At 48.3% G+C, this 21,366-nt stretch overlaps 1 protein-coding gene across 1 annotated transcript in view; it reads right to left on the reverse strand.

The window, feature by feature from the left end:
• Positions 1-724: 724 nt before the first annotated feature.
• LOC142584733 (complement C2-like) overlaps positions 725-21,366 on the reverse strand; it is a 279,859-nt gene continuing 259,217 nt past the window's right edge. The window contains exons 18-19 of the mRNA XM_075694959.1: positions 19,510-19,583; positions 725-974 (exon numbers count right to left, since the gene is read on the reverse strand). Of these exons, the coding sequence (XP_075551074.1) occupies positions 801-974; positions 19,510-19,583 (248 nt within the window). The 3' untranslated portion in view covers positions 725-800. The remainder of the gene's footprint in view (positions 975-19,509; positions 19,584-21,366) is intronic.

Genomic DNA, 21,366 nt, shown 5'->3' on the forward strand with positions numbered 1-21,366 from the left:
AGCTTGTCTGAAAAGCTGTTCCCTACAGGATAACGCTTCAGCGTGGTGAGGTGAACTACGTGATCGCTTCGCTGGACTCGCGTGTCCCCACGGATCCTACGCATGTGTCGCGGCTGAAGCTTTATGTTGCCGCGAGTTCACCTCCCTTATAGTGGGCGTCGAAACGGCGCCTTTGCAGGCACGAGTTATGTTACGGCGCAAGCAAGGGTGGCGCCACTAAGAAGACGATTTGACGCGTGGAGGTGGAATTTGTCTCGACAGCTATCTTTCTTATGCATCGTTGTCTCTGTTGTAAATAATGTAAGTACATCTTTATATGTGACTTCTGCAACGTAAGAATATGAAAGGAAACAATCAGAGCAAGGTATTTGCTATTGAACTACATTCAATTGCCAAGAAACTGCACATCTGGTGCGCTGAAGGCCGTTATCTAATATTCGTTGCCACAAAACAAAAACACTCTGCCAGGATAAAAGGGCTGTTCGAATACTCATTTACTGTTTAGGATAATTACAGTATTACATGAAACAAATTAAGCTCTACACAAGACCATTACTGCAAAAGACGTCTCTGTGATGCTGAGGCACTGCATATTACTCATATGCAATTACCTAATGCAATTTCTTCATATTCATTGCTTCAAAAAGCGGCCACGTGCGGAAGACACATTCGAAAGCGTGAACATTGCTTCCGTAAAGTGAGATTTTTAAATCAGGGACGCACGTAAAACAGAAACATCATCGATCCAGCCCTTCTGCGTCAGGCTGTTCTATTTATTAGTTCACAAAGACCGATAACATCTATGGGCGAATTTCCGCTGGTGGTGAAGTCCTGGCGTTGAGTACTGCTTCAGCCGCACCTGGAAGTGGGCTCTTCATCTGACGATCGATCCAATCCACGTAGTAGGAAACGTCGGTGTAGAAGGAGTAGCTGTTGCTGCTACATATTTTTTTACCATGGCTTACGATACCAACCTGCGCAGAAAAAGAAAAAAGGAATGGTTTTCCTGCGAAGAACTATCAGGCGGAAACCTGATTCCACCGCTCGCGTACCTTTAGCGTGCTGGGCGTGTCGTAATCGTCTTTTGTGACCGGACCATTGTGGTACGTAGTAGTACGCTACAAGCTTATTCAGGATGAATTAAATGAGATTTGGAATGCGAAACACGTAAGGTGTTTTTGTGAAAATGTAACAAAGAAAAGAATGAATATGGCGAGTAGTTACGTAACTCTGGTACGTAGCTAGCGAGAAATAGACTGAAGGGTTGAACGGGCGACTGATACTTGCCGAAAAATATTCGCGGAGGACAAACTTTGAACTCCAAGGTGTCGTAGGACAGTACGGCGAGGTTCACAGAAGCGCACTTTATAACTTAGGTACCGCAATTCGTGAGGCAAGACGTACGACATTAAAAGCTGTCACCGTCTCCCTACACGATTCCCAGCAAAAATAACACACTGCTGCGATTCAAGTCTCGTTTAAAGCGTGATGGGAGGCATAGAAGGCATGGTTAGCGAACTGCGATATGGGCGTCGATGGCTCATCTCGTACATGGGTGAATGAGCCTTAATGGTTGAGAACAAAGTATTTCTGGGTACGGCTATTGTTACGAGAAGGAATGTTTGCTGGATACACGATATGAACAAATAAAGACATTATCCTTGCTCGCAAGACTGAGAGCTCCAAAACTGTTCCAATCTACACTTAAGCAGGGTGTGAGACCGGGCTAGTTGGTATTCCATGCTGAGTGACTAGCCCAAGAGTGGACACGGGGCACAAAGGGGCCACACGGACGGAACAGCACCCTGAGAAGGAAGTTGCAGCCCGAAGGGTGCAGAATGTGTTCTACCGCCGATTAAGGGAGGCCATACTGACGGTAGATGCTGACGAGGGGTTCTCGTGCTGCCGTCTGAAAAAAGTTTACGCCCTTTGGGCTGTACATTTGCCACACAACAACATTCGTCATCTGTCTTTCCCGCATTTCCTTTTTTGAAAATGCTGCACTCGTTACTTTCTTGTCGAGAAGGCTGTGTCATACTGATAACGTGCATGCCGTTCGTGACTTGGAAGTATCCGGCCCGCAGCGTTCAAGAAAGGAAATGCCGGCAAGACAGACGACGATTATTGTTGTGCGGCAAATATACACTCCAAAGGGCGCAACTGTTGGTATAGTGAGGTGCTGCAGCTTTTCCAGCGCGCCGCAGTGTCGGCAGAGAGGTGATGATGCACCGCGGAGGCGATGCTGACATTCGGCGGGTGAAACGCAGCCGGTGCGGATGAGGAGGAGGAAGGCGCGCTCCATCCTGGTTAACTCTGCCTCCGGCAGAGGTCACGGCGGGCGCCCCTGCACTCAAATTCCTTAAACTTCGTAAAGTAGAGCCACGCTTTGAAGAATGCCGCCTCCTCCTCGCGCATTCTGGCCGAAGCCGACGCCACGTTGCTATCGGCCTAATGACATCATGTGAGCCGTCGCGCCGGCTTCGTTTGTTTACATTACCTCGGGGATGGCCTCGAGACTGAGCTTCCGGAGGACTGTGAGGAGAGCCGGGGTTAGCGAGAGACGACGGACTTGGGCTGTGTGGTGAGCGTCTAAGAGCTCCTCGAGCGTGTTTTGCATGCCTAAGGCCTCTAGCCTTGCGGTCGCCGCGTGGTCCGGAAGGCCTATGGCTGCCTTTGTGGTTCTTCTGATCATTGTTATTAATTTAGCTAAGTCCGTGGCGGCGAGTTTGACATATGGTGTCGAGTACATCGTTCTGCTGGTAATGTATGCCTGCACAAGTCGAAGCAGCTAGCCCTCGCTCATGCCGTGGTGCCGATTAGACACCCGTCGAATGAGCTCTAGTGTGTAATTGGTCGCCCTGTGGAGTTTAACATGAGCCCGCAGCGCAACGTGTTCTGAAAGTCTAGGCCCAATATCTTTATACTGGGGCGTTCCGGGATAGTAAGGCCTGGGACCTTAAGTTCAAGGAAGCGCCTCCCACGTGGTATTCCCCCGGGACAGCTACTTCTGCCGGGATTGATCAGGAGGTATTCGGATTTTTCTGTTCAGCACGTCAGGCCCCTTGACTCCGCATAAGCTTGTATGACGTCGATCCCGCGTTGCATGATCCCTTGAAGTGTTTCTGGATCATCTGCTGCCGCCCATAGCGCCACATCGTCAGCGTAGAGGCTGTGGTGAAGCCCAGGGATAGAGAACAACAGGTCCGGAAGCCCGCGCCTCCCGAGTTAAAGCGAAAAGGGGAGATGACTGATCCCTGCAGCGTGCCTCGGCTTCCCAGCTCTATAATGTCAGTTGCATGTTCGCCGACTTTGATCCGGTATTTCTGGTCGGTGAGAAAGTTTCGGACGTATCGGTGTGCTCTGTTCCCAACCCCCCGTTGGGTCAGGCCCTCGAGCACCGCTGCATGGACGACATTGTCGAAGGCCTTTTTCAGATCGGTGTCCAGGAGGCACGAGAACCTGCGAGCGTCCGCCGCACTTTTGAGTTGCATCACCTGCCTTTTTAACTGAAGGAGTACATCTTGGCTGGACAGGTGTGGCCTGAAACCAAACATGGAATGGGGGAACTCGTTCCCGTTCTCTACGGTTCAGGGCCAAGTGCGTCATCAGTTTGCCGACGCATGATGTGAGTGAAATCGGCCTGAGGTTGTCCGGATTGAGTGGTTTGCCTGGTTTTGGTATAAAGACGATCGTGGACTTCTTGCACTCTTCCGGGATGACGCCCGTCCTCAGAATTTGTTCATCAACTCGGTGAGCTGCTCTATTGCAGCCTCGTCCAGGCTGCGCTGGATCTTGTTGGTCATGCGGCCCGGACCCGGCGCCGAGTTCGTCCGCAGCTTGAAGGCGGCTGCCGACACCTCAGCGAACGTGTGTTCTGTGTCTATGTGCGCGTTCGGCCAGCCACGGTACGACGCAGGTACGTGTCCCGCATCGCGGCCAGGAATGCCCCCGGGTCCTGATTATGCCTGTGGATTAACTTGGCCATGTTAATGCCAAGCTAATGTTAAAGCCAAACGAGATAGGTGTTATTGGTCGTTACAACCATGTTGGTTGTTGGGGAGTGCGCGCACGGCCAGGTCCAGGCGGGAAGGGCGGAGGACCGCCGCTGCGCATACGGATGCCGCCTCAGGGACGATCGCGGGGTGAGGGAGAGTCTGCTCCGGACGGGCGCTAGACCGGCGCTAATTTTGGGATGTATTGTCCGATTTGTGCGACCTGTGCGGCTAGCGTGTTGTGGTTTTGTTTGAGTGCCGTCATGCGGTTCTCTAACTGCGGGAAGCGTTCAAAAATCGCAGGCAGGATGGCGTCTATAGCCGCCTTGACCGTGCGTTCAACGTGTTGCTCTACGCTTTTCATTAGGTCTGCGTCCCCAATTGGGACTGGAGTGGGAGTCCTGTGAATGAGGCTGGCTTTGCGTTTGTTCGGTGGACCCTGGGAGTCCATATCGGACTCTTCACATTCTGTAGTTTTTGGTATGCTAATAAGCGCGGTGTCTGTGAAGGAACTGATAGGGCGCTGGTTGCCATGCTAGGGTGTTGGTCTCTGTCCATTGGTTGTAAGAAGTGACCGCTCTCGTAGGCGCGAATGTTTGTATCCTGTTGTGCGATCTTTGTCTGCATGTTTTGGATGGTTTGCTGTAGACTCTTAACTGTGTCAAGTGTAACTATTTTGGCATGCATCTCGCTCCCCCTCCCTGCGAATATGCTGGCCCAATTTCTTTGGGATACCACCTGTGATTGGGCTCCTTGTTGTTGTCGTTCTTGCTGCTGCTGGCCGCGGCTTGCACGGTTGTCTTGGTCCCACGGCTGCTGCCTCGGGGCGCTCCACGGCCTGGACCGGCCGCAGCGGCTCCGGCTCCAACCGCGGCTCATTGACCGACGTCTTCCGGCCGTGGCGCCGCCGCCGCCGCCGGTCGACCCCCCGTCGGCGTAGGAGACTGACGGCGAGCGCGTCTCCCTCGACCGGCTGCGGTGGCGGTCGCCCCGTGGCGGCGGCGATTGCAGCTGCTCCTGCCGCTCTTCCGCCCGCCGCGCGCGGCGCTGGCGTATGATGAAAGGTCTGAAACTCCTTCCGGCACTCCGGGCTTCCCTTGACGTGGCTCTTGCCGCACAACAGGTAACGTGGCGTGCACTCGAGCCCGTCCGTCATGTCGGGTGTTCCGGATACTCTACACTTCTTGGTCCTGCCTCGATTCGGACAGACGTCTTCGCGATGCCCGGTCTGGTAGCAAATCAAGCAGGCTTGCATTCTGCGGCGGAATAAATTGCACCGGTGCCATGCCCCACCGTACATGACGTAATGGGGAACTTCCTGTCTCCTGAAAACTAGCAGGATGGTTTCGGACTCGCCTAGACAGCGGAACCGCACTATGTCGGGATATATACCACTCTCGGACAGATTCTCCTGAATGTGCTGTTGGGTATGGTGCAGAGTAATTTGGCGGATAACTCCTTTCCCTTGATCTTCAGTTGGGAAATAGGCTTTAATCGGATAGGTTTGACTTCCCATCTTTAGCGTTGATAGCGTCGCGTAACTGTCGGCTCGGTCCTCATCCTCGGTACCCACGACAACGAAGTTGCCGACGGAGTCCAGTCGTACCATCTTCTTGCCGCAAGCTTGCTTTGACAGTCCCGTGCAAACACACATTGCCTCCATGACGGTCGATGGGTGTAGTCCAGACACATTAAAACCACCGCGGATTCGTAACACCACTTTAAGTAGTGTGAAGGGATAGCAGGCTCCCTCAGGTGCTTGGGGTGTCGCGCCGGGTTAGGCCTAACAACAACTCCGGCCGTTCTCGCCTTCTCGCGGGGCAAACTTATCGCTGACTTGCATTGGGTACGTTTGTCGTGCTGCAGCATGCGCCATCTTTTATCTGCGAGGTCTTCGGGGGTGATGGCCATCCCCTCCACGATGACTTCCATGCTGGCGTGGCGTCGCGGGCCGGTCCAGCCCCGACCACTTAAAACAGGAGCTATGGGGCCCTATAATGTAAAACTATTCCAATATGTTTCTATTCCAATTTCCTGACGTCAAATTTGCGTAACCGCTGAAGCAAGCATCGGGCGGTCACCCGTAGAGTTGTCTAAGCAGACCAATCAAACGCTCTCCTCGTTCATAGGAGGTTACTTTTGCTTGCTTGAAAAACGAATAACATTGCCTACACTGAGCGGCTTGTCTTATGTAATTGGCTGACAGGAGGCGAGGAGCACGCTCAAGTGGAGAGGGATTCGATGGGGCCGAGCCACTGCACTGAATATCAATAACTGGATGAAGAGGGTGGCGCCGGCGTCTGAGATTGGTCCGCTTTCTCTTACTTAGCTGGCGGTGGCTGGTCGACAATCGCGGCGGCATGCAACGGAAGCTTAAGAATGACACTAAAACGGATCCCACTAAAGAAGAGTTCGCAGAACGCGGTCGTAAACGTTCCGAAAGTGTTCGAAAACGTTACACGGCTATGCAATATGTTTCGTTATACGCATATAAACCCATGCTCTCCCACAGGTACGAGTAGCTAGTGCATCAGCGATCGACAGCAGCCATCTTGTATTCCTTTCGGAACGGAGCATCCAGCTGTTATTCAGAAGAAAATTCAGTTTTGTTCGGCATATTAATGCATCTTTGACGCTTACATGTCACTCTGACGCGGTGAGTTTTTGCAGTTTTGTGACGTCTCGTGGCAGGCAGGTGATGTGGGTGCTGCCCGAAAACTTTTGACCAATAGCCGAGGGCTAGTGCCGAGAAGGCTTCGAATCAGAAATAACTATTTTTCTTTTGTTCGGTCAAATCATGCATAATCAGAGTGCACACGTCATATCAGATAGGGAGCTATCGCGGTTTTCGTGACGTCGCGTGACCTACAGTTGAAGTGGGGGTCGCCCAAAAAAGTTTTTGAGCAATCACAGAAGGCTGATTGCAGAATTGGAATAGAAATGTTTGGAATATTTTTATGTTATAGCGCCCATGCCTTACGGCGGTTTTCAGGCGATAAAGCGATCAAAATTCTACATACCGAGGTGGGAGCGGTGTCAGTCGATGCCGATTGACTTGTGGAACGTGAGGATGCAATCACATCCTACCTAACGCCAAGGGAGCCAGGCTAAAGAACACAAGACAGCGGAGCCCATTCTGCATGAGTACGCCCAGAAGCGCCTTCGTCGTCCTCCCCTCTGTACCCCCCCCCCCCCCCCCGTATGTTGGCGCCGTTGCTCTTCTGTGTTGTTTTGGTTTGCGAACGGTCTAAACTAAGTTTTCTGGCATGCGCGACGTCGCGTCACGCCATTTTCTGTCGCCATAAACTGCTGGGCCTTTGTATGCCAAAATAGTTTCAGCAAAGACAGGAAGCTCTCCTCGATAACGTCCGGCAAGTGCTAGGGTTGGGAACAAAGACATGCTTTCATCCAGTTGGGAGGGGGAACTTCAGATTGGCAGATTGTTCTAGAGAAACTGGCTACCCTGTATACGCAATGCCTCATCACCTCGAGCGTACCGGAATCTTGGAAGAACGCTAAAATAATCCTAATTCATAAGAAAGGGGACGCCAAAGACTTGAAATATTATAAAACGATCAGCTTATTGCGAGTTGCCTACAAACTATTTAATAAGGTAATCGCAAATAGAATCAGGAACACCTTAGACTTCTGTCAAGCAAAGGACCAGGTAGGATTTTGTAAAGGCTACTCAACAATAGACCATATTCACACTATCAATCAAGTGATAGAGAAATGTGCGGAATATAACCAACCCTTATATATCTCTTTCATTGATTATGAGAAATCGTTTGATTCTGTCGAAAAATCAGCAGTCATGAAGGCATTATGGAATCAGGGTGTAGACTAGCCGTATGTAAAAATACTGAAAGATATCTATAGCGGCTCCACAGCCACCGTAGTCCTCCATAAAGAAAGCAACAAAATCCCAATAAACAAGGGCGTCAGGCAGGGAGATACGATCTCTCCGATGCCATTCACAGCGTGTTTACAGGAGGTATTCAGAGACCTGGATTGGGAAGAATTGGGGATAAAAGTTAATGGAGATTACCTTAGTACCTTGCGATTCACTGATGATATTGCCTTGCTTAGTAACTCACGGGACCAATTGCAATGCATGCTCAATAACCTGGAGAGGCAAAGGCGAAGGGTGGGTCTAAAAATTAATCTGCAGAAAACTAATGTTTAACAGCCTCAGAAGAGAACAGCAACAGGTAGCGAGACAGTGGAAGTGGTAAGGGATTAAATCTACTTAGGGCAGGTAGTGACGGCGGATCGGGATTATGAGACGCAAATAATCAGATGAATAAGAATAGGCTGGGGTGCTGTTTGGCAGGCATTCTCAGAGCATGAACAGCAGGTTGCCATTATCCCTCAAGAGGAAAGCGTATAATAGCTGTGTCTTATCAGTACTCACCTACGGGGCAGAAACCTGGAGGCTTACGAAAAGGGTTCTACTTAAATTGAGGACGACGCAACGAGCTATGGAAAGAGGAATGATGGGTGTAACGTTAAGCGATAAGAAAACAGCAGATTGGGTGAGGGAACAAACGCGAGTTAATGACATCTTAGTTGAAATCAAGAAAAAGAAATGGGCATGGGCAGGACATGTAATGAGGAGGGAAGATAACCGATGCTCATTAAGGGTTACGGACTGGATTCCAAGGGAAGGAAAACGTAGCAGGGGACGGAAGAAAGTTAGGTGGGGGGATGAGATTAAGAAGTTTGCAGGGACGACATGGCCACAATTAGTACATGACCGGGGATCTTGGAGAAGTATGGGAGAGGCCTTTGCCCTGCAGTGGGCGTAACCAGGCTGATGATGACTTCAGACCAACATTCTCCACATGGCTATGTGAGGTAGTTGGGAGTCTCTCATAGTATAGTCCTACGCGACGCGTACTTTGTTTAGATAAGCAGTACGTGGTTGTATTTGGTGCGCCTAATCTTATAGTACGCCAACAGGCTTGAATTCCCGGGCAGCAGGCGAAGCTGCGTGCGACCCCGTGATTGCGAAAGCTTTGGAATCTAGCGCATTTCTTTGACAAAATTTGAGGATCGAGCGTGAAAACTCATCTTACGACAGCAAATCTCTTCATTTTTAGCTATTAACTAGCCTTCTTTCCAGTGAATAGCTTTGTTTGCTTCTTTTGTTCGTGTTCTTCACTGGCGGTACCCTACTGGATTTGCGATACAAAGAAAAAGTGTGCCTGCTCTCCTGAAACTGCGATCGTCGCCGAAGGACCGCATCGTAAGCCTTTGAGACCTAGGTGTTAATTCGTGTCAGCTCTAAAGAGTGAGTAGGTTAAGATGCGCCGATGGAGCACTCGCAAAAAAAAAGAAAAGAAACGCGCAGTCCTCCGCTCGTTCACCGGCTTGTTTCTCCATCTTTCGCTTAGTCGTTCGTTCAACTATTAGCTTGTTCAATCATTATGTCTCCGAGCCACAGGTAACGAGACAACAAATGGTGCCTGATTATGAACGACTGCATTATTTAATTAAGCGCAATTTCGGCCGCATTATAGCGCGACAATTCTTTGCGCGGTCATCCCTTCACTAAAGTGATATCTCGAAAATTTTATTTCCGAGCAAGCGCAACCGTGCTCAATGCACGCACCTTAGTGCAACTCGGTTCTTGACAAGCACGTGACTTCATCAACGGACGAGCTAACGCACGATGAAATGTTATTCGTGATGAGTACTTAACCTGAAACAAATGATAAACTTGTTTGAGCCTGAATGTTACCGCATTACCGCTTCGCGAGCGAATACTCAAAAACTGATTTCATCTGCTATATACGCAGAATCCCGACTCGATAATCGGCCGCACGTACTTCTGTCGACTTTGAGGCACAATTATCATAATAGCACCAGCGCCCACCTCTGAGCATTTGTGCGTGGTTAAAATATTGGCAAACACGCTCGCTGGCACACTGTAGCTTGTAACACTCTTTCGAACCTTCAGAGAAGCGATCATTCGAGCCCTTTGTCGGCCTTTGTACGTCATAGCTGATACGCAACGCGAATTCAAATGGTAAGAACGGCGCGGATTAGTTAGGCTACTGAGGGCTTGTTGCAGGTAAGGATGTTGACATTCGATACTAAATGTGTTATAAACAGCTATTCGCAACAAAATCTTGCGCCACGCCCTTGACAAATGTTGGGCATTTAATTGTAGCGCACGCGATACATTCTGAGTGACCAGAAAACAGCGTTAGCGCTCGTTCAGATACATATTAAAGAAGTTATCAAAATAGGAAAAAGATGTGCAGTCCCACGCACTGTGGGATTCAATGTAATCGAAGCTTTCCGTGCTTGATGCTTTGATTGATGATAATTATCGGTGATCTTGATGGTTAAAGCTTAATTTCTTCAACGTTTAGGCTAAGACGATACTGGTGAGTTTATGGTAAATGTTACATTGCGTACACAACTGCTGTTTTTCTGCGTTGTACACAGAACACACGAGGAGAGGTATTTGCTTCAGGCGTTGTTGAGCACCATATTTCATAACCTCTGAGAGGCTTGAGCGTTGTCATTGCCTCACATGGCGCATCGCATTGTGGCAGAGGTAATAAACTTGAATTAGATTGTGGGGCTGTACATGCCAGAACCACGCTCTGATTATGAGGCATGCGTCGAAATGCAGCTCCCGCGGTAGGGATCAAATCCACGACGTCTAGCAATGCCATAGCCGCAAAGCTAACGCGGCGGCCACAGAAGTGTTGATTTAACGGTCCACCGCTTCCGTTGTGACTCCAGGACCCTGCGGTGCGCTTTAGTTAATGCGGCTCTGCTTCTGCGCACCCAGCATAAGTTGCCCACTTGACATACTTCCATGGCGTTTATTTTTTTCCAAAATAGCAGCAACGTACTGTACCGTACTTGGACCTTAAGCTTATCCTTTGTCCCCGCAACTGCTGTGGGGTTTCCTTGCTTTCTCACGTCACCTCCGCCAATCTCTTTATTGGAACTGTCTCTTCTCCTCTCTACAGATCTAGCTGCGTCCCCTCTGGCCTCGCACGTTAATAGAAAGGGAATCGCTGCAATTTCTGCAATGCTTCTGAGGGGAGTCACGGATAATTACAGCTGTCAATCGGCTAAAGTGGCGACAGCCAGGGAGCTCCAGAGGGTATGGACGAGGTTGTATGACGAGGTTGTATTTGAACAAAAAAAAAGGACAGCATGAAAGAGACCCAGGTGGAAGAGGAGCTGGCGCTGAAAAATTTGAACTGGAAGGGAGCCAAAGAGAAAATTCCGAAGAGAGCAGCCACATGGCTAGACGAGGTGCCCATTACGCTGATGAATGAACTAGGACCAAAAAGTAAGGAAGCTCGGGCGAAAGCACTGGAAAGAAGTCTAAAAGATAGACGAATACCAGGCAGCTCGTGACAAAGTATAATGAATTAAATGTACAAATGTAAGGGGGAGAAAGCATTCACTAGAACAGACCGTTGACCATTACATCGGTAATACACAGGCTAACAATGCAGGCAATCAAATTAAAGCTGCAATCATAGGCAGAGAGTAATGGCATTTTGCAGAACTTCAGAATGGCTTCAGAATAGGTAGGCGTTTAGATTATAACTTATTTGTTCTTACTCAGTGTATTGAAATATCAAAAGTGGGAAGCAGACCGTTATATGTGGCCTTTTTAGACATTACGGGTGCCTATGACAACGTAGACCGCAACATTTTGTGGAATATTCTGGAAGGAGAAGATTTAGGTGACGATTGTCTACAACTTATGAGAGAGATTTACCTAGAAAATACCGTTTGCGTTCAATGGGAAGGGATAAGGAGCGAGGAGAAAGTTGATATCAACAAGGGACGGAGGCATGGGTGCCCTTTATCGCCATTGCTGTTTATGATGTACATGGTGAAAATGGAGAAGTTGCTAGCAGGAAGCAACATCGAGTTTAATCTCTCATACAAACAGGCGGGTACAGTAGTAGAGCAGCAGCTTCCAGGTTTGTTTTATCCGGATGACGTTGCGTTGATAGCGAACAAGCAAAATGATATGCAACGTCTGGCTAATATCTGTGGACAGGAAGGCGATGGGTTAGGTGTGAATTGTAGCGTTACAAAATCAGGTGTTATGGTGTTCAATAAAAACAGCGAACAGACAGTGAAAATATAGGGTCAGGAAATACCTGACGTAAAATTGAATAAGTACCTTGTTATACGTATACAGGAAGGCAATAGATGTATGGAAACACAGGAAAAAAACGATAACAGTGAAGGGGAAGAGAATTGCAGCCATAATGAAGCACATAGCGCTACGGGGATACAATAGGTACGAGGTGCTCTGAGGTATGTGGAAAGGTATAATTGTTCCAGGGCTTATTTTGGAAATGCGGCCGTTTGGAAATGCGGAAATGCGGCTTATTTTGGAAATGCGGCTTTAAACCAGGGGTGCAGTCACGACTCGATGGGAACCAAAGGTCAGTGGGACGCCTCGCATTGGGTGCTCACGGGAAGACTGCAAATGAATCTGTGCAGGGTGATATCGGCTGGACTAGTTTTGAAGTGAGGGAAGCTCGCAATAAAATTGAGTATGGAGAACGATTGAGCAATGTGGAAGAAAATAAATGGGCTGGGAGAATTTTGTAGTATCTGTACAGGATAACATTGATTCACAGCGGAGGAAAAGAACTAGAACGCTTACCAGCAAGTACGCGGCCTGTAGTGCAACAGAGAACGTCAAGCGGACAGTCAGAGATGCTGAAATAATCTCATGGGTGGCGCCAATGGAAAAGAAAGCAGCCATGAGTAACTACTTAAGATGAAAAAACGATATCAGTAAAGAAACAATTTATGATAACTCAAAGGGAAGCTCATTACGTTTCGAAGCGAGATCGGTATGCCTTAGAACACGCACTTATAAAGGGAGATATAAGAAGGAAGAACAAGCATGCGCTTGCTGTGGTAAAGCTGGGAAAACTATGGAGCATGTTACATCAGAATGTGAAGACGTCTTCTCAGCTGTCGATTTAGGCACCACTGGCCTCCTTGAAGCCCTTGGGTTCAGCGAGCGCAGTGGAAAAGTAAACATGTGCGCAACAGGGGTTAGTACGAGGCGGTTGGTGGATTGGTGGAAGAAAAGTAGGGAAACGACAAAAAAAAACGGAGACGTACAAAAGCAAAGTTCGCAATAGGGGATCAGAAAATTTGGTGGTGGGAGTTCGGGTTTTTTTTTTCTTCCTTTTCAACCTAGGTAGGGCATTAGGTAGTATGTTAGCAAGAGCTTGGTGGCGCAACCCACCGCCCCGATCTAAAACCGGGGGACGCTCATAACATCAATCCAGCAATGCACAATCGACGCATGGGGTGAAAACGAGTTTCTCCCATCGCCTTTCCTCTATCACTCGCGCCTGCCATCTATATGCACGCTCTCAACCACCCCCCGACGCGGTGTGATGAGGTAGGTGTGTTAACAAGCGCTTGCAGGAACATAACCTATCCTTAAACGGGGACCAGGCAAGCCATTTGGCGGTTCATTACCGCGGCTGCAATAGGTGCAAAAAAAGTGCGGCATTGTTCGGTGGTGTGACCATCTTAGCGAAAGGCAAGACCAGATACAAACGCGAAATCTTAGAAGCTATTCACATTGGAAATGAGAAAGAAAATTATGTCTGTGATACGTCCTTGCGTTTAACAAACAAGGAACGTGCTTACCTATCGAGTAGGTAAAATATGATTAATAAAAAACTCACATTCATGCACAGGTCTTGGGAGGAGTAGAACTTGCGCATGCGTCGGCTGTTTTTCACATGGTAATGTATCTTCGAGGTGTTTTCTGTGCGCATGTCTTGGGAGGAGTTGAAGATGCGCATGCGTTGGAGGTTATGTGCGGCAATATAAATTTCAATAAAGTATGGTTGAAAGTCCAGCGGCCGTCCGTGTCTAACACCTTTTCGTTGTGTGCGCGTCCTTTATGTTTTGCTGGTATCCCCTTTGTCAAGTTCATATGCACTGATGTTGCATTTTTGAGCGCAGATGCCACAATTCACCACAGTAAGACAGGTGGCATTGTATTTTATATGGACGACCGCCTGTTGGAATGCGACGTTCCGTAATAGAAGGACGGTAGCGTTGGTCGACACGACGCAGTCAACTTCGGTGACAGCTGCATCGTCTGAAACGGCCATATAAGTCACGGCTCGGTGAAGTAGGTAATAATAATAATAATATTTGGGGTTTTACGTGCCAAAACCACTTCCTGATTATGAGGCACGCCGTAGTGGAGGACTCCGGAAATTTTGACCACCTGGGGTTCTTTAACGTGCACCTAAATCTAAGCACACGGGTGTTTTCGCATTTCGCCCCCATCGAAATGTGGCCGCCGTGGCCGGGATTCGATCCCGCGACCTCGTGCTCAGCAGCCCAACACCATAGCCACTGAGCAACCACGGCGGGTGCGGTGAAGTAGGTGGACGTATTCGGTGGAACATAGTCGAATCGGCGTTGGATCAGGTAGGTCAACGGCATGCGATAGAGTTAGTTCCACAACACCAACAGAGCAGACAGTAACGTCCTATTGTCCCGACAGAAAAACAAGGTCTCAGATGGCTTCGTGTGGGCACTACTCGACGACATAAAACGAAACAGAAGTATGGCGTCCGGGTACCGTGGCTACATGTTGTGATGGCCAGGCAATCTAAGCAGAGGAATTTCGGGTCGGGTCGACATGGCAGGCTCACCTCTCGGAGCTGCGCCCGTTAATTGCGCGAGGAGTAGTGGAAGAAGAAGGAGACAGAGAGGGAGGAGATAGGGGCCAACGGGAAAGATGTTAGGCGTGGCGAAAGGGAATGGTTTGATCGTCCGGGAGGAGATGTTAGAACGGTGTCCTCTTCGATGCGTGTTGGTAGGCGGGTACTACCAGTCAGGCGCCTGGTATTTCGAAAGCTCGTCCGAGGATGAGAATTCTTATAACCGCGACAATGGAGGAAATTATGTTCAACGCGCCCACAGCAGAAGCAGAAATGCCTGTCACTAGAAGTGTGCCATTCTTCCTGGATTAGATAACGAAAACGAGCGTACGAACCTAGTGATAACTCGGGTACGCCGGGTGAGCGGTAGTCGTGTTTATTGACTGGGTAAAGTGACTGGAGCCAGGGGTAGGCAATTCTTGCCGCACAGCCGTCTGGATAACGGATATTGTTGTGTGGGAATCTTTTCTGACGCGAACCCGGGGAGGAACAGGAGAAGCAGCTTCAATCCTCCGGCAGGCGATGCGCTCAATATTATCGGATACAGCCGGCATGAGGGGGATATGGAGGTCCTCGTAGGTAGATGTTGCGGCCGTATTTTGAAGGCAAGAAAAGCGGTGGATAATTCGATGGCTTTTGCGTTCTTCAAATCGGCGGCATTCAGCAGAAATGACCTACAATGGTGAATAGTTCTTGAAGATGAGAAGAGTAAACGCGACGTACGCGTTTCCCTTGAGGATATGAGCAACCTTTTCCGCTTCCGCATATTCTGGTCAACCTTGCGACAAATCGCAAGCACGTCCTGAATATAGGTCACATATGACTCAGTGCAAGTCTGAACTCTGCACGCAAGGCCTTTCTATGATGCGCGCTGGCGGCCAACAGGCTAGCCAAACAAATGAGTGAGCTTTTGTTTGCATAAGTCCCTGGTGTTGGGTTCCTCTTTCTGCATCTCAAACCAGACATGTGCCGTTCCAGGAGGTAAAATATCAGGTTATCGACCATGACGGTGTGGTCCCAGTGATTGCTCGCACTCACCATTTCGTAAAGTTGAAGACAATCTCGAATGTCGGTATTATCGTTGCCAGAAAAGTTTCCTGGGTCTGGCGGTTGTGCCGCGATGACGGTGGGCGCGGATGGCGACCTGCCCGAAGCACTCTCGACTTGAGCTGGCATTGCCAATGTAGGCAAGGAGCGCCCACAGCGTAAGCAGCAGGCGCTCCTTGGAAACATCGTAAAGCGCCGCACTGGGAAACGTGTTCGTCGCCACGACATAACTGATCTCGTTGCGATACAAAGTCGTGCATTTGTAACGCCATGGCAGAAAGTGTCTGTTGTCGAGAGAGAGAGTTTTGAGCGCAGAATCTCTGTCACGATAGAAAGCTCTTGTAGCGACTTGAGAACTCTTCTTATCGCGACAGAACGCTTCCGCTGTGACTTCAGTACTCTTAGTCGTCGCGACAGCATGTTTCTGTTGCGACGTCCGAATTTCTGTCGTAACGTCGGAATCGCTGTCGCGATAGAAAGTTGTTGCGACTTCAGAACTATTTTTGTCGCGACAAAACGTTTCTGTTGCGACTTGAGAACCCTTGGTCTACACGACAGAATATTTCTGTTGCGACATCAGAATTTCTGTCATAACGTCAGAAATTTCTGTAGCAACTAGAGAAACGTTAGGAACTTGTCATACAACAAAAACTTCTGTTGTTGCGACAGAAATTTCTTTTTTAACTAGGATACGTTTATTGAATTGTCGCACATACCAAGTTGGGCCTAGCCAGTGCACAAGTTGAAGGTAAAGAGGTTTCTTGATTAGCGGCGCATATTCAGAGGCACGTCGTCCTGAAAGTTGACGTATGCAATGTCACGCGTTACCCAAGTTGACCCAAATGTTGCTTTTGCACCATGTACAATCAGAAGAGCAGGCCGACGCTCTACCCGTTGCACCATGGATTACGCAGTGAACCATGTTGGCGGGAAAACGGCCAGGCAGACAGCCAGGCAGACAGACAGACAGACAGACAGATGGATGGATGGACGGACGGACAGACAGACAGACAGACAGACAGACAGACGTACTTCATAAATACATACATACATACATACATACATACATACATACACCTAACCGCTTTTTCGGCTACCTGGGTAGTCCATCGGGCTGCTGTGTTGAGTGAACTGGGTTTCAAACAAACCGTCGGAACAACTTTCGTTAAAGAGCATTTAGGACTGTGTACACACGTGCCACTCTTCAGTGAACCTCTTTCACGCTAACGTGGGTCTCTGTAGATGCGAGATTGGGCAGGTGCGTTCGAAAAAGCTCATTGACGTCGAATTGGAGTACTAGATACGTGCCACTAGGTCCGCGCTCGTCTCCAATGGACCTCCTTGCTGCCATTTTGCGTCAGTGGGTAAGTGCCAGAATGTGTGTACCGCTCATCAATGAGCGTCTTTGACTCAACTCTTTGACTCAACTTTGATAATTACGCATGTAACACTGGGAATGCACCACGCTACAATGAAGATAGAGGTACCCTAAGTTTCTCCAATGCAGAGTGGATTCGAAGCTACGTCACAAGGGAGCTTGAAGGGAGCAACCCTATGCATTGGCAGGCTGCACCATAAATTCACTAGGCATGTGAGTCTCTTCAATGATTGAGCCTCTGGTCAACTCGGGTTATTAAGTATGTGCCGCTTAGTGCGCGCCCAAGCGAGGAAAGAATTCTCGTCGTTTGCAGGCACCGGCGCAACACGCTTTTCGTATCCTAGGCCACGCGCAGGCTTAAGGGCAGGGCCACTAGATGGCGCAGCGCATCATAGAAATTCGAGAATAGAGATTGCTTGGAGGCGATTGGAGGTTTGGTGGAAACAAAGGAGGGAGACCACAAACGGAGGCATGCAATAACGTAATTTCCAGTAATGGTTCAAAAAACGTGATGCTGGGAATTCTTCGTGTTTGTGTATTTTCTTAAAAAACATAAGTAGTAAATTAGGCTAAATAAGAACAAGGGCTTGGTGGCGCAATCCATCAGCCCGTTTCAAAGGGGACGCTCATAGCATCCCTACTTCGAAGCGCGTGAGCGAAGCCCATTTCCAGTATCACGCGTTTGTCTCAGCGTTCGTACGCACTGGTGCGCCACGCATTTCGGAGGCCACGCGCCGGGATCGCAGCGGCAACCGTAGGCGTACAGTCTTGCATGTCTTCACCCGTGCGTCCTTCTCCGCATACCCATAAATTCTGTGCATTGCCTCTTCAGCCATCCACTGAGCTTCACTGCTGTACACTATCGTAAATCATTGAGCAGTGCTTTAAACTAATGGTATGTAAAGATATTGGTCTAAGTTCAACAACTTTACGTTACCTACATCGACAGGATATTTTTGTTTTCGATAACATAGGCTTTTACGGCGCTTAGCCATAATTTTCCTGCTGAGATATAGCAGCGCTTTAACGTTGACCAAAGCGCTGCTATAACGAAGCAGAAGAATTATGACTAGTTATCTTACATGCCTGTATTTTCGGAAGAGATTATCCTCGTGCCGTTAGTAACTGAAGGTTGTTGAAATTCGGCCCAACCTTTGTAATAGAATTTTTATTCAGTGCTGCTCAGTGAGTTACAGTAGTGCATTGCGGTGAAGTCTGGTGGATGGCCGAATAGTCAATGTCCTAAATTCATGGGCATGCGCAAAATGACGCGCGGGGGAAGACTTGCAATAATACTCCATGCGTATACGTAAGATTAAAATGCTAAAGACCATACTATACCTATAGGAAAGGTTACTAAACACCTTTTATCTACATTTACGCAAAATTGTGAGAATATGCCCCTTTATTAAACGTTGCTTGAGTAAACGTTGCAACATTATTCCTAATTCATAGGCGCAGAAGTTCGCGAGAATGTGCCCCTTTATTCAACGTTACCGTGCTGAACGGGTACGCCTGAAGACGAGAAATCTTCTGAACGATAAGGGCGAGAGATAAAAATACCCAACAAAAATGTTTATTTTCTGTCTAACTGTGCAAGCGATATCAATAATAGGAATAACATAAAAAGAAACAAAATTGCTGAATTTTTTTAAGCAACACAAGGAATACTGCAGGTAAGAAAACTGGAAGCGGGCTTCACCCGAAGCTACCTAAGGATTCGTTTTAAAATTGTATGGGAAGCTGTGATCATATGTCAAGCATAGGGGTGAATTTCATTTGCTTTACCTCACACGCGTGACACCAGTAAAGCTGGATATCTTGCATCGGCCTGTATCCTTTGGCTTTGCTTTCAAAAGACAGTGAGTCCATGCCAAACTTCTTCCTCGTCCATTGTTCCTGCTCTAAGCGAACAAGTGACGCCTGCTGCCTGTCATTCAGTGGCAGCCGAAGACATTGAGGCAGAAACTTGGTCCTCAATACTGAAACTCTACCATACTTTTTTTCTGGTATGTTGACCGTAGGCAACACTCATCAGTAAAGGGTTAGGGAAGCCCAAAAAAGAAGTCCACCTGCAGTACAGGCCTTATACATAACTAGTCTTGAGGGCGGAATTACATTCTGTCGCTGTATTCATTCTATATTAACGCATTACCGTATACACTCATAGTGAGATAGGGTCTGCCGCAATATTTTGGTTATAAGGAACGCCAACTAGAAACCACACGCTAATAAAATCACGGAAAAGTGCTTTTTACACATTTAGCTTGATATGAAGTGTTCAATCCTTTAGGTTACGCGTTCTGTATGAATTGGAAAATATATATGGTGGCTTCCTACTTTATTGCACTCCAAAAACCAAAGCAATGAAGGTTGTACAAACCTGGGTCCATATGTTTTCTTCGCCATGAACTCCCTGCATCAAGGGTCCACCGCTGTCGCCATTGCAGGTGTCGCCTTGGAAAGCAATAATTCTGTTGTTAGAAGCTGCATTGAGGCCAGTAAAATACCGTTACGTTTAAAAACAACGATTCAAAGAAAATAGTATGCGATATACCTAACATTTTCTAGGGCGGCCTTAAAACTGTGACATTAGTTCGGGCTTCTACAGCGCTGCCGAACTTTCAAATGCTGGTAGCAGACGTACTCTATGGTATACCCCCATTTAGGTGGCGCTAAACAGACTATAATATTCTGTTCGCCTGATAAGAAGCTCGTACGTATTATGAGAATTAATACACAAAACCTAAGATTCCCTATTTCTGATGCCCCCCCCCTTTAATATTCGTATATAAATTATTAACGCATCAGTATTTAAAAAAAGACAGATGTAAATACAGATATTCACTGTAGTTCCATAACTAAACCATACAATGTACATTCTAGTTCGACCGTTTGTACATTTGCCGCTTGCCGACGCTTTGTGATCCCTTCCGCAAAAGCAAGATCTGGCATTTTATGTTGGTTGCTCGAAAATTTTCAGCTTCCGTATGTATTTGAATGGAATACGCGAATGTCTTCAGGGCCTTATAAGCTGCATATTGTGTGAACAGTTCTGGATGATGTGTGTACTGGGCAGTGTCCTAAAAACATTATAACTCTAGCGGCATATGAATGATCTAGTCACTCATTGTTTCTCTGATTCTAGCACTGCAGAGTTCCAGTACATCTTTGGTACTGGCGTAGTTGCTTACATCAACAAAAACGTCGTCTCCTCTCGTGTAGACAGCGCTTTAACCTCCCCCTACTCAGCTCATTGCTGCCTCTTCCAAAGCCGTGTAGCAGGCTCCAGTAACGGCTGCGGTAATTCGACTTCATTGAATGTGAGCGTTAATTTCCTTTCCCTCTATACTCGTAGCTTCAACACTAGTTCAGGAGGGAAGGTGTTTAAGGTTCGAAGTCGGCACCCCTCGATGATTCGAGCGCACGGTGGCAGCGCGAAGAAAGAGCCGTCTTTCGATAAAGTGACCCTTTATTCAAGTGACGAGGCGTCTGTTCGAGCCCAAGCCCCAAACACCGCTCTCTCCGCACAACGAAACGTGACTTTTTAAGCCCTAAGTTGCACAAACGAGTCGCAAACCAGCGAATCACACGTGCGAGTGCACATCATTGTAACCAATAGCACAAACACATTCGTGCCGCTCACGGAATTGGTGGAAATAGTGGCACTCTTTATAACACGCCAGGGGATAGGATTTCACAAAGACACGTGTCACCTCCCTCTCCCCTACGTTAGGCTGCGAGTATCGGCCCTTGATGTTCTCGCCTTTTCACTTGCAAGCGGCCGCCACGCAAGATGCCGACGATGTTTCCATGAAACTACGGCTACCCTGCGGGACAGTGGGCTGCCCTGCCATTACTAAGAAAACTCTGCCGTGCAGCTGTGGGCTGGTTCGCTTGAAATCCGAACACCATAATTGGGTCCGATGTCGTCCACAGACAAAATCATTCATCGGTCGTAGCCGGCTACGTGGTGGTAAAGCTACTGCCGTTTTCACAGGCATTCTCAGAAGGCGCACACTAATGCCAAACATTGACACTCAATTTAACTGGCTGGGCAGTGTCGCGTCGCCCAATTTTCGGTGACCAAGATGGTCGACGGGACACGTGGGAGCGCATGGGCATTAGCGGTGGCGGTGACCTCAAGCACCCCCTACCTTTTATCTTCACGCCCGTCTCCCCAAACGCTCCCCTTCAGCTAGGACCATCTACCCTTTTGTTCCGAGCAAGGGTGCACATG

This window comes from Dermacentor variabilis, chromosome 6, assembly GCF_050947875.1.
Source record: "Dermacentor variabilis isolate Ectoservices chromosome 6, ASM5094787v1, whole genome shotgun sequence".
NCBI lineage: Eukaryota > Metazoa > Arthropoda > Arachnida > Ixodida > Ixodidae > Dermacentor > Dermacentor variabilis.